General features: G+C 49.5%; 2 protein-coding genes and 1 long non-coding RNA gene across 8 annotated transcripts in view; 2 read left to right on the top strand and 1 right to left on the bottom strand.

Annotated features, from left to right (window-relative positions):
- The window catches only part of ttc21b (tetratricopeptide repeat domain 21B), a 37,536-nt gene extending 36,897 nt beyond the window's left edge, over positions 1–639 (top strand). For 2 of the 3 annotated variants that reach the window (XM_030343297.1, XM_030343295.1), the window contains exon 29: positions 277–639. In XM_030343297.1, the coding sequence (XP_030199157.1) occupies positions 277–354 (78 nt within the window). In that variant the 3' untranslated portion in view covers positions 355–639. The remainder of the gene's footprint in view (positions 1–276) is intronic. The other variant, XM_030343296.1, reaches the window with a different exon arrangement.
- Positions 640–1,665: 1,026 nt separating this feature from the next.
- galnt3 (UDP-N-acetyl-alpha-D-galactosamine:polypeptide N-acetylgalactosaminyltransferase 3 (GalNAc-T3)) lies at positions 1,666–12,675 on the top strand. Of its 4 annotated transcripts, none has more exons than XR_003974137.1 (12): positions 1,666–1,923; positions 2,591–3,128; positions 4,209–4,381; positions 4,477–4,626; positions 4,745–4,979; positions 6,777–6,894; positions 7,064–7,264; positions 9,214–9,345; positions 9,538–9,639; positions 9,733–9,885; positions 10,350–10,871; positions 11,931–12,675. XR_003974137.1 is itself a non-coding variant. In XM_030343300.1 (11 exons), the coding sequence occupies exons 2-11, from the start codon at positions 2,641–2,643 to the stop codon at positions 10,461–10,463; spliced, it is 1,866 nt and encodes a 621-aa protein (XP_030199160.1). In that variant the 5' UTR covers positions 1,667–1,923; positions 2,627–2,640; the 3' UTR covers positions 10,464–11,837. The 4 variants fall into 4 exon arrangements, 1 of the variants encoding a protein (XP_030199160.1); XR_003974136.1 differs by having other exon boundaries at positions 10,350–12,077; positions 12,166–12,585; XR_003974135.1 differs by having other exon boundaries at positions 10,350–12,253; positions 12,305–12,585.
- LOC115533084 (uncharacterized) lies at positions 12,433–14,758 on the bottom strand. The gene is made up of 2 exons (XR_003974138.1): positions 13,708–14,758; positions 12,433–13,555 (listed from the first exon to the last, which is right to left on the bottom strand). It is a non-coding gene; the product is annotated as an uncharacterized LOC115533084 (long non-coding RNA).
- Between the last annotated feature and the right edge of the window lie 6 nt (positions 14,759–14,764).

The raw sequence follows: 14,764 nt of genomic DNA, 5'->3' as shown, positions 1-14,764 counted from the left end.
GCGTTCCTCTAGAGCGGCGTTCCTCTAGAGCGGCGTTCCTCTAAAGCGGCGTCCCTCTAGAGCGCCGTCCCTCTAGAGCGGCGTTCCTCTAGCGCTTCCTCCGTCTTTATATCTCCTATAGCGGCTCCTCTTCCATGGAGCCGCTATAGCCGCTATAGGAGATATAAAGACGAACCCCTCTTGTATTATAAGCATATTTCCATTGTGCTAGTTGCCTCTAAAGTGCGTCTGTATGAAGCTTTTGTTTCCTAAAGAGAACTTCTCCTGGTCTCTCAGGTCCTTGAAGCCCACCCTAACTATCCCCGGATGAGGAAGGACATCCTGGACAAGGCCCGCGGGGCGCTGAGGGCCTAGCGCTTCTGTGTGGAGAACCCCAGCTGGTTCTAGAGCTTCTGTGTGGAGAACCCCAGCTGGTTCTAGAGCTTCTGTGTGGAGAACCCCAGCTGGTTCCAGAGCTTCTGTGTGGAGAACCCCAGCTGGTTCTACAGCTTCTGTGTGGAGAACCCCAGCTGGTTCTAGAGCTTCTGTGTGGAGAACCCCAGCTGGTTCTAGAGCTTCTGTGTGGAGAACCCCAGTTCACCAGAGTTTGTGTTTCATGTCTTTTATTTATCAATAAAAAAATGTTTTTATTTAAGCCTACTTTTAAACATTCTTTTTTATTCACTTTCTAGTTATCAGTTGCTAAGTGCTAAGGGCTTGTTTTTTATGATTGTCTGTAAAGATAATGGTCAATAAGTAATATATATTGTGGCAACCCCGATTGTCGGCGGCTGGGATTTGCAAAGGAGACACTCCAAACAGGGGTGCGGGTCATCGGTTTTATTTCGTTCACCTCATGTGTAAAAAAGGTAAAACATAAGACAACATAAGTCCTTCCTCTTATGGGGGACCTGGCGTCTCCGGGTCCGGTCCGGCTGCGAGGACGGCGTCTCATCGCTCCCGTCTTCTCCCACTCAGCCCTGGGGGGGAAGCGTATTGGCGTTGTTACGGGTTGGTGCGTTCTCCCCCTACCGCGTCTGTCCAACTCGGCTGTCTCTGCCTTCTGGTGCGTGTTCGGTCCTTAAGAGGCCTCTGGCGTCTCCCTCCCCCAGGTGATCCCAATGCCGCCCTGCTGAACGGCACATACCTCCCTCGGACTACCTGTCCGCGGAGAGGGCGACCCCCCTGGTTAGAGCGGGGTTGCGTGCGTGCGCGCGCGCGCGCGCGGGGTTGTGTGTGTGTGTGTGTGTTATTGTGGCCGTTATATTGTGTCCTCCAGCTGTCCCCCGATGTGATGACTGCTGAACGGTAAGAGCTGTTAACTAGTGTCGGATTATGATGACTTCTGAACGGTAAGAGCTGTTAACTAGTGTCGGGTTGTGATGACTGCTTCACTGAAGGAGTGAACCAGTCCTCCTAATTAAGAAATCCTTTAACTTAAGGGCTGAACAGATCATAATTAAGATCTCCTTTATTGATCAGACTTCTGCGGGGAATCCGATTTCGATATCGGAACACTTTCGGCAAAATGACCAAAGACTGTCGGACCATGTTAGTTATACCCAACAAACCAGGCCTAACGGAGAGTCATTATTACTCGTAGATCGTATATAGGGTTATTATCGGGGATACGGACTTTAACACCAACTCAGACCTGTCTAGGACCACGCATGCGCACTGGAAGGACTCCGCCCTCTACCTGAGGGAACGCACCTGGACCCGCGAGACGGAAGTGTGGCAGCGCGAGGAGGGGTCGCCCGCAGCGGTCTTTACTTTAGAGAAAAACAAGCAAAGAAACAAACAAGAAGTTTAGAAGTTGAAGCAGAAGGTCGGACTTTTCAGAACTGCCGACCGCTGATGTTCTCCTCGTCCGATGGGCGTCATCGTTCTCAGAAGAACTCAACTCTGATTCAAACTCAAAGGGTTTGATTCGGGCTGCGTCTGGTGCGTTCACGGGTCTTCATATTACAGTATCAGATTACTTTATATTGGAATATATTTACAATCGTTGTCTTCATTTGATTCCAAGTGTGTTAAGAGTTTTTCATATTATAACGTAGGTTCCTATATGTTTTCATATAGGAACCTACAGTGCCTTGCAAAAGTATTCAGCCCCCTGGGCATTTTTCGTATTTTGTTGCCTTGCAACCTGGAATTAACATGGGTTGTTTGTGGATTTACATCATTTCATTTACAGAACATGCCCACAAATTTGAATATGTTTTTTTTTATTAACGTGAGGCAGACAACAAATAGGACAAAATAACAAAGTTAATGTGCCTAACTATTCACCCCCCCTATCACAGCTGCAAGTCGATTTGAATGCGTCTTTATGAGCTTGCCACATCTTGCCACTGTTTTTTCTGCCCATTCCTCATTGCAAAACCGCTACAGCTCCTTCAAGTTGGGATGGTAATGCTTGTGAACAGCCGTCTTTAAGTCTGACCACAGATTTTCTATTGGATTGAGGTCTGGGCTTCGACCAAGCCATTCTAATACATTAAACCACTCAAGTGTTGCTTTAGCAGTGTGTTTGGGGTCCTCCGTCCTAGACTCAAATCACGCACTGATGCCTGTCTGTCTGTCTGTCTGTCTGTCTGTCTGTCCCCAGGCCCTGTCTCCCTGATGCCTGTCTGTCTGTCCCCAGGCCCTGTCTCCCTGATGCCTGGGCTCCGCAGGGTGCTGCGGCGGTGGCTCCGCCCTGTGAAGGTGGTGCTGTTGGCGCTGGTGTTTGTGACGGTGCTGTTCCTGATGCAGTGGGAGGTGGGGCGCCCGGCCCAGGAACCGGGCGCCCCACCTCCCCCCACCTCGGCGGGGGGGCGGGGCTCTGTGCTGGGCCGGGTCCTGGGCGCCGTCCACCAGCTGCTCCCCGACCTGCAGATCCGGGCCCCCGAGCGCCGGCGGGGCCCAGGGGGGAGGGGCTGTCCCCCGGGCCGCTACGGCGCCGCCGAGCTGCGCCCCGCCCTGGAGCGGCCCCCCCAGGACCCGCGGGCCCCGGGGGCCTCGGGGGGGGCCTTCCTCACAGACTCCCTGACCCCCGCGCAGCAGCAGGAGAAGCAGCGCGGCGAGGAGAAGCACTGCTTCAACCTGTACGCCAGCGACCGCATCTCCCTGAGCCGCGGCCTGGGGCCCGACACCAGACCCACAGAGTGAGGGCCGACAGGGGCGGGGTTAGGGGCCGGGGGCCCCACACCAGACCCCCAGAGTGAGGGCCAACAGGGGCGGGGTTAGGGGCCAGGGGCCCCACACCAGACCCCCAGAGTGAGGGCCGACAGGGGCGGGGTTAGGGGCGGGGGGCCCCACACCAGACCCCCAGAGTGAGGGCCGGGGTCAGGGGCCGGTAAAAGGTAGTTGCTGACACATTGAATACATAGAATACTCCAGATAATACGCCTCCATTGATCAATATGTTGATCAATGATGAGTATGTAGTTGAACCAGGCGTCGAACTAGCTGCTTGTTAATGCAGGCCGAGAATGCACTGTCCCCTTGGGATAAAAACGTCTGCTAAATAGTCAAATATCAATCGTAAGCCGAAAGGACCTTTGGTGGGTTGAGGGTCACAGAGTGGATTGAGTTCTAGTGTCATAGAGTCCATATCTTCAGGCCATCAGGGAAATCAATAAATGCCACCATATGTTAATCAATTATTTCTTCAGTGCCTTTGCTTCATGTGGGTGACGTGTAGCCCAGTATAACCATACCAGTAGCCCAGTATAACCATACCAGTAGCCCAGTATAACCATACCAGTAGCCCAGCATAACCATACCAGTAGCCCAGCATAACCATACCAGTAGCCCAGTATAACCATACCAGTAGCCCAGTATAACCATACCAGTAGCCCAGCATAACCATACCAGTAGCCCAGTATAACCATACCAGTAGCCCAGCATAACCATACCAGTAGCCCCGTATAACCATACCAGTAGCCCCGTATAACCATACCAGTAGCCCAGAATAACCATACCAGTAGCCCAGTATAACCATACCAGTAGCCCAGTATAACCATACCAGTAGCCCAGTATAACCATACCAGTAGCCCAGCATAAACATACCAGTAGCCCAGCATAACCATACCAGTAGCCCAGTATAACCATACCACTAGCCCAGTATAACCATACCAGTAGCCCAGTATAACAATACCAGTAGCCCAGCATAACCATACCAGTGAGACCAGGGGAGCATCAGGTGTCCCCACAGGTACAACATGGCTCTGTTTGACCTCCAGGTGCCTGGAGCAGACGTTCGCCCGCTGCCCGCCGCTGCCGACCACCAGCGTCATCATCGTGTTCCACAACGAGGCCTGGAGCACGCTGATGAGGACGGTGTTCAGCGTGCTGCACACGGCCCCCGCCCGGCTGCTCAAGGAGGTCATCCTGGTGGACGACGCTAGCGTGGACGGTAGGTCTGTCTGTCTGTCTGTCTGTCTGTCTGTCTGTCTGTCTGTCTGTCTGTCTGTCTGTCTGTCTGTCTGAACTGAGCTCCTGTCCTTCAAGAGGCGCTGCAGGGCGGCCTGGACGCGTTCCTCAAGCCGCTGGGCCAGGTCCGCGTGGTGCGCCAGCGAGAGCGGAAAGGTCTGATCACAGCGCGCCTGCTGGGGGCCTCGGTGGCCACTGGGGACACCCTCACCTTCCTGGATGCTCACTGTGAGTTCACTGTACACCAGCGACCCTGCCTCCCCTTCCTAGACCTATCAGCCCAGTAAGTGTTGGAGCTCCAGCTCCAAGGCTCCCTGGCTCTTCATCATAAGGTTCCTCTTCACAGGCGAGTGCTTCAGCGGCTGGCTGGAGCCGCTGCTGGCCAGGATAGCGGAGAACTACACAGCAGTGGTGAGCCCTGACATCACCACCATCGACCTCAACACCTTCGAGTTCATGAAGCCATCGCCCTACGGCCAGAACCACAACCGGGGGAACTTCGACTGGGGTTTGTCCTTCGGCTGGGAGAGCCTACCGGAGCACGAGAAGCAGAGGAGGAAAGATGAGACCTACCCCATCAGGTAAGACTGTTCTCTGAGGTTAGGCCTAGTCTACCCCATCAGTAAGACTGTTCTCTGAGGTTAGGCCTAGTCTACCCCATCAGTAAGACTGTTCTCTGAGGTTAGGCCTAGTCTACCCCATCAGGTAAGACTGTTCTCTGAGGTTAGGCCTAGTCTACCCCATCAGGTAAGACTGTTCTCTGAGGTTAGGCCTAGTCTACCCCATCAGTAAGACTCTCTGAGGTTAGGCCTAGTCTACCCCATCAGTAAGACTCTCTGAGGTTAGGCCTAGTCTACCCCATCAGTAAGACTCTCTGAGGTTAGGCCTAGTCTGCCCCATCAGGTAAGACTGTTCTCTGAGGTTAGGCCTAGTCTACCCCATCAGTAAGACTGTTCTCTGAGGTTAGGCCTAGTCTACCCCATCAGGTAAGACTGTTCTCTGAGGTTAGGCCTAGTCTACCCCATCAGTAAGACTCGCTGAGGTTAGGCCTAGTCTACCCCATCAGGTAAGACTGTTCTCTGAGGTTAGGCCTAGTCTACCCCATCAGGTAAGACTGTTCTCTGAGGTTCGGCCTAGTCTACCCCATCAGGTAAGACTGTTCTCTGAGGTTAGGCCTAGTCTACCCCATCAGTAAGACTCTCTGAGGTTAGGCCTAGTCTACCCCATCAGGTAAGACTGTTCTCTGAGGTTAGGCCTAGTCTACCCCATCAGTAAGACTGTTCTCTGAGGTTAGGCCTAGTCTACCCCATCAGTAAGACTCTGTGAGGTTAGGCCTAGTCTACCCCAATAGGTAAGACTGTTCTCTGAGGTTAGGCCTAGTCTACCCCATCAGGTAAGACTGTTCTCTGAGGTCAGGCCTAGTCTACCCCATCAAGTAAGACTCTCTGAGGTTAGGCCTAGTCTACCCCATCAGTAAGACTCTCTGAGGTTAGGCCTAGTCTACCCCATCAGTAAGACTGTTCTCTGAGGTTAGGCCTAGTCTACCCCATCAGTAAGACTCTCTGAGGTTAGGCCTAGTCTACCCCATCAGGTAAGACTCTCTGAGGTTAGGCCTAGTCTACCCCATCAGGTAAGACTGTTCTCTGAGGTTAGGCCTAGTCTACCCCATCAGTAAGACTCTCTGAGGTTAGGCCTAGTCTACCCCATCAGTAAGACTCTCTGAGGTTAGGCCTAGTCTACCCCATCAGTAAGACTCTCTGAGGTTAGGCCTAGTCTACCCCATCAGTAAGACTCTCTGAGGTTAGGCCTAGTCTGCCCCATCAGGTAAGACTGTTATCTGAGGTTAGGCCTAGTCTACCCCATCAGGTAAGACTGTTCTCTGAGGTTAGGCCTAGTCTACCCCATCAGTAAGACTGTTCTCTGAGGTTAGGCCTAGTCTACCCCATCAGTAAGACTGTTCTCTGAGGTTAGGCCTAGTCTACCCCATCAGGTACGACTGTTCTCTGAGGTTAGGCCTAGTCTACCCCATCAGGTAAGACTGTTCTCTGAGGTTAGGCCTAGTCTACCCCATCAGGTAAGACTGTTCTCTGAGGTTAGGCCTAGTCTACCCCATCAGTAAGACTCTCTGAGGTTAGGCCTAGTCTACCAGTAGTTAGCGAGCTCCTTCCCATCCCGCGTTGACTCGTGCTGCGTTCTGTGATTTGAGTTCTGTAGAAGTCTGATTCCCCCCCCCCCCCCCCCCCCCCCCCCTGTGGATTATTCCTTTAAGTATTCCCATGCTGTCCTCAGACCAGCTGACTGACCAGCATGGATGGACCAGGTGTGTTGGCTAGGTGCAGGCCGTCTGACTGACACCTTGTGAACCTTCTTCTCAACAGGACCCCTACGTTTGCTGGAGGCCTCTTTTCAATCTCTAAAGAATATTTCTACCACATCGGCAGCTACGACGAGGAGATGGAGATCTGGGGCGGCGAGAACATCGAGATGTCCTTTAGGGTAGTGTGTGTGTGTGTGTGTGTGTGTGTGTGTGTGTGTGTGTGTGTGTGTGTGTGTGTGTGTGTGTGTGTGTGTGTGTGTGTGTGTGTGTGTGTGTGTGTCATCAGCTGTGTGTGTGTGTGTGTGTCATCAGCTGTGTGTGTCATCAGCTGTGTGTGTGTGTGTGCAGGTGTGGCAGTGTGGTGGGCAGCTGGAGATCCTGCCCTGCTCGGTCGTTGGTCACGTGTTCCGCAACAAGAGCCCCCACTCCTTCCCAAAGGGCACCCAGGTGATCGCCCGCAACCAGGTGAGGCTGGCCGAGGTCTGGATGGACGAGTACAAGGAGATCTTCTACCGCCGCAACCAGCAGGCGGGACAGCTGGCCATACAGGTACCTCCCCCCCGAACCGGCTGGCTGGCTGGCTGGCTGGCTGGCTGGCTGGCTGGCTGGCTGGCTGGCTGGCTGGCTGGCTGGCTGGCTGGCTGGCTGGCTGGCTGGCTGGCTGGCTGGCTGGCTGGCTGGCTGGCTGGCTGGCTGGCTGGCTGGCTGGCTGGCTGGCTGGCTGGCTGGCTGGCTGGCTGGCTGGCTGGCTGGCTGGCTGGCTGGCTGGCTGGCTGGCTGGCTGGCTGGCTGGCTGGCTGGCTGGCTGGCTGGCTGGCTACTTACGCACTTTGATCCGGAGCAAGCAGCCAATCCTTACAGCATGAAACGCCTAGCTGGGTCAGAGATGAGTGGAGCTGGGTCAGAGAGGAGTGGAGCTGAGTCAGAGAGGAGTGGAGCTGAGTCAGAGAGGAGTGGAGCTGAGTTAAAGCTGGGAGCTTCAGGCTGATCAGCCAACATGTCTGTCCGGGCGTGTTGAGGCAGGTGGATGGATGTCCCAGCGAGGCGCGGTCTGAACACGTGTTCCATGTTGGAGCCAAAAGAGTCTCCAAAGAACTGGCTGCAGGTTGGCCCATCACAGCCACACTAAGTGTTATTGCTGTAGTTAAAACATGAGGATGAGCGCCTCAGGAAGGCTCCCGCTCCAGTAAATGACAAGCTGCTGGTCTGAAGCCCTCATCAAGCCCTCATGAAGGCCGGGGGCTCCACCCGGACGCCATAGACTGTGTGTACCTGGCTCTGCTTACTGTTATTACTGAGTCCTATTATTACCAATATAGTGGTGGATGGAGCAATGTACCTGAGGTGATGAGTTGGTTCTATGCTGAGGTGATGAGTTGGTTCTGTGTTGAGGTGATGAGTTGGTCCTATGATGGTGATAAGTTGGTTCTATGATGGTGATGAGTTGGTCCTATGATGGTGATGAGTTGGTCCTATGATGGTGATAAGTTGGTTCTATGATGGTGATGACTTGGTTCTATGATGGTGATGACTTGGTTCTATGATGGTGATGAGTTGGTTTGATGATGGTAATGAGTTGGTTCTATGATGGTGATAAGTTGGTTCTATGATGGTGATGAGTTGGTTTGATGATGGTAATGAGTTGGTTCTATGATGGTAATGAGTTGGTTCTATGATGGTGATGAGTTGGTTCGATGATGGTGATGAGTTGCTTCTATGATGGTGATGAGTTGGTCCTATGATGGTGATGAGTTGGTCCTATGATGGTGATGAGTTGGTTCTATGATGGTAATGAGTTGGTTCTATGATGGTGATGAGTTGGTTCGATGATGGTGATGAGTTGCTTCTATGATGGTGATGAGTTGGTCCTATGATGGTAATGAGTTGGTCCTATGATGGTGATGAGTTGGTTCTATGATGGTGATGAGTTGGTTCTATGATGGTGATGACGAGTTGGTTCGATGATGGTGAAGAGTTGGTTCGATGTTGAGGGGATGAATTGGTTCGATGTTGAGGGGATGAGTTTGTTCTATGATGGTGATGACTTGGTTCGATGATGGTGATGAGTTGGTTCTATGTTGAGGGGATGAATTGGTTCGATGTTGAGGGGATGAGTTGGTTCTATGATGGTGATGATGAGTTGGTTCTATGATGGTGATGATGAGTTGTTTCTATGATAATAATAATAATACATTTAATTTAGAGGCGCCTTTCAAGACACCCAAGGTCACCTAAATGCCTATGATGGTGAAGAGTTCGTTCTATGATGGTGATGAGTTGGTTCTATGATGTAGATGAGTTGGTTCTATGTTGAGGGGATGAGTTGGTTCTATGATGGTGGTGAGTTGGTTCTATGCTGAGGTGATGAGTTCGTTCTATGTTGAGGGGAAGAGTTGGCTCTATGATGGTGATGAGTTGGTTCTATGTTGAGGGGATGAGTTGGTTCTATGATGGTGATGAGTTGGTTCTATGTTGAGGTGATGAGTTGGTTCACACAGGGGGCCTTCGGAGATGTCTCGCGGCGGGTGCAGCTCCGTCAGCGGCTCCAGTGTAAGACCTTCACGTGGTTCTTGAACACCGTCTACCCGGAGGTCTTCATGCCAGACCTTTATCCTCCACAGTTCGGCTCGGTGAGACACAAACACACCCTCCTCCTCATCCTGTGGGTCAGGGCGGGGAGGAAGGCTTCTCTGTTAGGCAGAGGGAGGGAGGAGGGCCCCTGCTCCTCAGCTGAGCTTTGATTCCCGTCCCTCGTGGGTGGAGCTCCATTTGAGGGGGGGCTCTCTGGGCGCTACACGGGATGACCCCTCCTTCGCCCGCAGGTCAGGAGCGAGGGGAAGGAGGCGTGCCTGGACGCAGGCGAGAACAACGAGGGCGGGAAGCAGCTCATCATGTACCCCTGCCACGGGCTGGGAGGAAATCAGGTAAGCTCCACCGGCTCTGATTGGCTGAAGGGACGGTAGGAAGGTCTGATTACTGAGTGGTTTCTCACGCTCCTCATGGGGTTTCTGTTGTAGTATTTTGAGTACTCCTCACACCAAGAGATTCGCCACAACATTCAGAAGGAGCTGTGTTTGCACGGAAAAGATGGACTGGTGAAACTGGAGGATTGCCAATACAAAGGCAAGCACACGTTGGTGGGCGCAGAGCAGGAGTGGGAGCTGAAAGATGTGAGTACGGAGAAGCTTTTTTTAAATGTATTGATTAAATCAGCAAGGGCTGATTACATCAAGGGGCGACCTGTGCTTTGAACTAAAAGACGGTTGTGGGATTGCATGCAAAAAGAAAGTGGCTGTGTCTGCAGTAGGGAACGTGAGAGATGTAGACGGTAGCTCTCCACTACACTCCCTCTAGATTGACCGGAGACTCGCTGCAGTTCAGACACATCTCTTGGACGAGTTGTCAAGTCACATGCTTAGAGGTCCGCTCGTCGACCAATAGGGACGCGGAGGCTTCACATGGAGTCTGAAACGCAGAGTCTGAAACTAAAATCGCTGATAAACCGCGCTGTCTCCGCATCTCCACTGAGGAGGAACTGCTGGTCGACGTATCATTCTTGTTAAATGTCGCAGGCTCGTATATGAACATACCTGTGGTAATAAGTGCTTGTGATGGTTTATCGTTCTCTTTACAGAACCACCTGTTCTACCTCCGAGGGGCCGACATGTGCCTCAGTGCTGGGAGCGGCCAGCCGGCGCTGGCGGGCTGCGACGCCTCGGACCGCTCACAGCTCTGGACCTTCATATGAGCTCTGGACCTTCAGCTCTGGACCTTCATATGAGAGCTCTGGGCCTTCATATGAGGTCTGGACCTTCAGCTCTGGACCTTCATATGAGTTCTGGACCTTCATATGAGGTCTGGACCTTCAGCTCTGGACCTTCATATGAGCTCTGGACCTTCAGCTCTGGACCTTCATATGAGCTCTGGACCTTCAGCTCTGGACCTTCATATGAGCTCTGGACCTTCAGCTCTGGACCATCAGCTCTGGACCTTCAGCTCTGGACCTTCATGGGAGCTCTGGAGAAGGGGATGCCACCGCTGAAAGGAACCGGAAATTGGCCTTATTCAGCTGGTGGCCATCCTGACTCTTAACACTGCAGGGTGATGGAATGAATACGGAGGTTCAGATCAGAGGCGGAACCAACATGGCCGCTAGGTAAGGCCTAAGAGACCAGCGGGATAACTGGTAACTGACAGATCAGGTTTAATTATATATATATATAAAAATATGGACTTTTAATGGGAAAAAAAAAGCGCTTTTACTCAAATACTTAAAAAAAAACATTTTATTTATCTGCTTTTAATGCGTCAATTGCATTTTTCTGTTTTTACAAGATATGTGATTAGTATTTTAAATTCACAGAATTGTGTTATGACAAGTGCCTTGTTGAGGTTGAATATATATATCTATATTTTTTTTTTACTTATTTACACAACCTACAAAAAAATAAATTGAATTGAATGGGTATATTTTTGATGTAGCACAGATTTGCCCAGATTACTGAGTTGTATCAAATGGCTGAAATCCCTTCAGCAGCGTAAACAGGATCAAAAAGCTTTAAACAAAGCGGAATGAATTACGGCCCAAGATCCACCTATTCACCACCGAGCCTGTCTGACCTCCGTGTTTGGGGCTGAGGACTGCATTTATTATCAGTATTTAACTTTGAATGTTCATAATCACTTTTTTCCTCTTGAATATTCTTTACCGTGATACATGAATATTCATAATCAAGATTTACATTTTAATCATAATCATGATCTTAATATGCACAATCATTAACATTTCTTTACAAACTACAATATTATAATTTTTTATTTTGATGTTTCAATGGTAGTTAAAAGTTGCTGTTGCAGATACGATTGTAAAACATTCAATCAGCTTTTCAAAAGTCTATATTTATAGTTTGTGTTTGAAAATCCAATTTTCTATTTTCTTGCACAACAAGGGATTGTAATAAACAGTTTAGTTTGCTAAGATGTTTGCATTTATGGTCATTACAAACCCTTTCTAAAGGTTAGAATTTGTTTGACCTAGTTGCTTATTTATATTATATGTTCTGAGAAACTTGATTTATACCTCCCAGGTGGGAGATATTTAGATTATAAATGTAATTAATGAGCTGTTGTATATTATTTGTTTCTTGTTGTATTGTGTGCCACTAAAGATGTGGAGGCCACTATGCCCTCATCTCCTGCTGTTCTGTACACGCAGTGGTCATCGCCCAGGAGGGGAGGAGGCACTACTGTCCTCACATTCCTGTGTGATGGGAGGTCATCTCCTGCTGTTCTGTACACGCAGTGGTCATCGACCAGGAAGGGGAGGAGCCACTACTGTCCTCACATTCCTGTGTGATGGGAGGTCATCTCCTGCTGTTCTGTACACGCAGTGGTCATCGACCAGGAAGGGGAGGAGCCACTACTGTCCTCACATTCCTGTGTGATGGGAGGTCATCTCCTGCTGGCTCCTCCCCTTCCTGGTCGCTGACCAGGAAGGGGAGGAGCCACTACTGTCCTCACATTCCTGTGTGATGGGAGGTCATCTCTTGCTGGCTCCTCCCCTTCCTGGTCGCTGACCAGGAAGGGGAGGAGCCACTACTGTCCTCATATTCCTGTGTAATGTGAGGTCATCTCTTGCTGGCTCCAGCCGCTCATTAACTCAGATCTTTATATCGATTCTGTTCATTTGTAAACCATGGTAAAAAGGAAACGACATGAAAAGGATTTTGGTTTTAATCTACCATAAGAAACAAATCGATTTCTAACATGTATTTAACATTTTGTGCAAAATGTATCCGGTTTCACAGAATATGAATCAAAATAAATTAGGCCTGTGACAATTCTACAAATCACAACCAGCATAAAACAAATGGGACTCGACATAGACATTTTAGTTTAGCCACAATAAATAATAATATTATAGACATGATTCTGAATAAATATCTAATCAGTCCAACACAGCAGCTATTCTTCCTGACCCCTTCCTTCTCGTCTACTTTGGCAAAATGTAGGGGTATGTTGATTTCAGTGGCATGGTAACGGTATGTTGATGTTAGGGGTAGGTTGATTATAGGGGTATGTTGACTTCAGTGTGATGTTAGCCTTCAGTGCGTTTATCTCTGAGCCATTCGAGGCACAGACAGTTTTACCTGATGATAATGATTGGAAGGTATTGAGGGCAGGGCAGATGTTCCGTAATGCAGGGGCTAAGAGCTTAACAAGCACAATGCTTTCGTGAACTATTAGTGTGGGAAAGATTTTTTTTTAAACTCGGAGGCTATTGAATTTATGATAAGAGGCTTAATATAGTCATGGTTTCACTTATGCTAACCTGTTCTTTCATACCTTATAAAAATATACATATATTGGGAAATATATAATTGTTTTGATTGAACACTAATTTATTTCCCTCTTAATCTTTGATCATTTCGTAAATGATTTTATGTAGAACACTAATTAATAGGCCTGCATGATTATCATCTCAATTGATAGACATACAAGTCCTAACAGTGGAATATGTGTAAACCTGTTCTCAGTTCCATTACTAAAACACTAATAGCTGTGGTCCCCCGGAAATGTTTAAACTATTTCAAGTTTCCATCTAATCCTATTTCCACCAAATGTCCATGACTGTAAGATGTTAGTGATCCTTTAGGGCTAGTTGTTAGTGGACATGACCTTGAGGGGGTACAGTACCCTGTTAGCTGTAAGGGGGAATTTAGGGGGTACAGTATCCTGTAAGTTGTTAGTGGACATGACCTTTATGGGGTACAGTACCCTGTTAGCTGTAAGTGGTCATAATCTTTAGGGGGTACAGTACCCTGTTAGCTGTGAGTGAACCTTTAGGGGGTACAGTTCCCTGTTAGCTGTGAATGAACCTTTAGGGGGTACAGTTCCCTGTTAGCTGTGAATGAACATTTAGGGGTTACAGTTCCCTGTTAGCTGTGAGTGAACCTTTAGGGGGTACAGTTCCCTGTTAGCTGTGAGTGAACCTTTAGGGGGTACAGTTCCCTGTTAGCTGTGAGTGAACCTTTAGGGGGTACAGTTCCCTGATAGCTGTGAGTGAACCTTTAGGGGGTACAGTTCCCTGTAAGCTGTGAGTGAACCTTAATGGGCTGCAGTAGCTATCCAGAGTGCTTCTGGGATGTTCCTGCCACATGTTAGACGTCATGTTGTGTATTAAAGAGATACCAAGTGAAGTCAGGGAGCAGTGTGGCATTCCTTTAGAAAAAACACAGAAAAGATTACTGACAAGAAAAATTAACATTATATATACAGTATTATAAGATATAATATACCTGTGTATGTGTGTGTATATATAGATATATATGTGTATTCGCAATAAACATTGGCCAGCTTTTCTGAAACACCATTGGGATTCTTAAGACAGCATGCGTATAACTATAAAGATAATGTACAATATAAATGATGCTCTGCATAACTCATAAACAAACTTTCTTTTGCACATTTGACACATGTAGTAGACGTAGTCTATATATTAAATATACGGTTCAATTTTGGCTTTAAATTGGGCCTTCAACTCTGAAAGGACCAGACTCATTGCTCTGCAGAACACGTGTGTGTGCTCATTCTCATCCTGGCGTCAAAATGGCATAGTGGAGGAAGAAGCCCAACTCCAACATGATTGGCATCTCAACGTCTTATTGTGGACTCATTATGATGCATTGTGGGTCATGCTCATCGTAGAAAGCTTCAAGAAGAGACGCTTGAGTCTGGTCTGGACCTCGCTGAACGGCCCTGACCTCAGGGCGACGGTCTGCTAAGGGGATCATCTGAACGCCAACTAAACCTAGTCTCTTCCTGTGCAGGCCCTGAACAACGACTCCTTCTATCACTGCTGCTGCTGCCAAAGGAACAGCCAGCGTGATCGTTCAGAGGGTTTTGGAACACTATCTGGTTGTGATTCTGTGCCTGAGGCTGATCCGAGAAAGCTCCATCTGTCTTGATTTTGCTGTCTTGTTTGGATGCACAGCCGGTGGCCCGCAGCACGGCGGTACCGGTGTGGGGGGGGGGGGGGGGGGGGGGGGG

Source organism: Gadus morhua, chromosome 20 (assembly GCF_902167405.1).
Source record: "Gadus morhua chromosome 20, gadMor3.0, whole genome shotgun sequence".
NCBI lineage: Eukaryota > Metazoa > Chordata > Actinopteri > Gadiformes > Gadidae > Gadus > Gadus morhua.
This window is presented reverse-complemented; position numbering and strand designations above follow the sequence as displayed.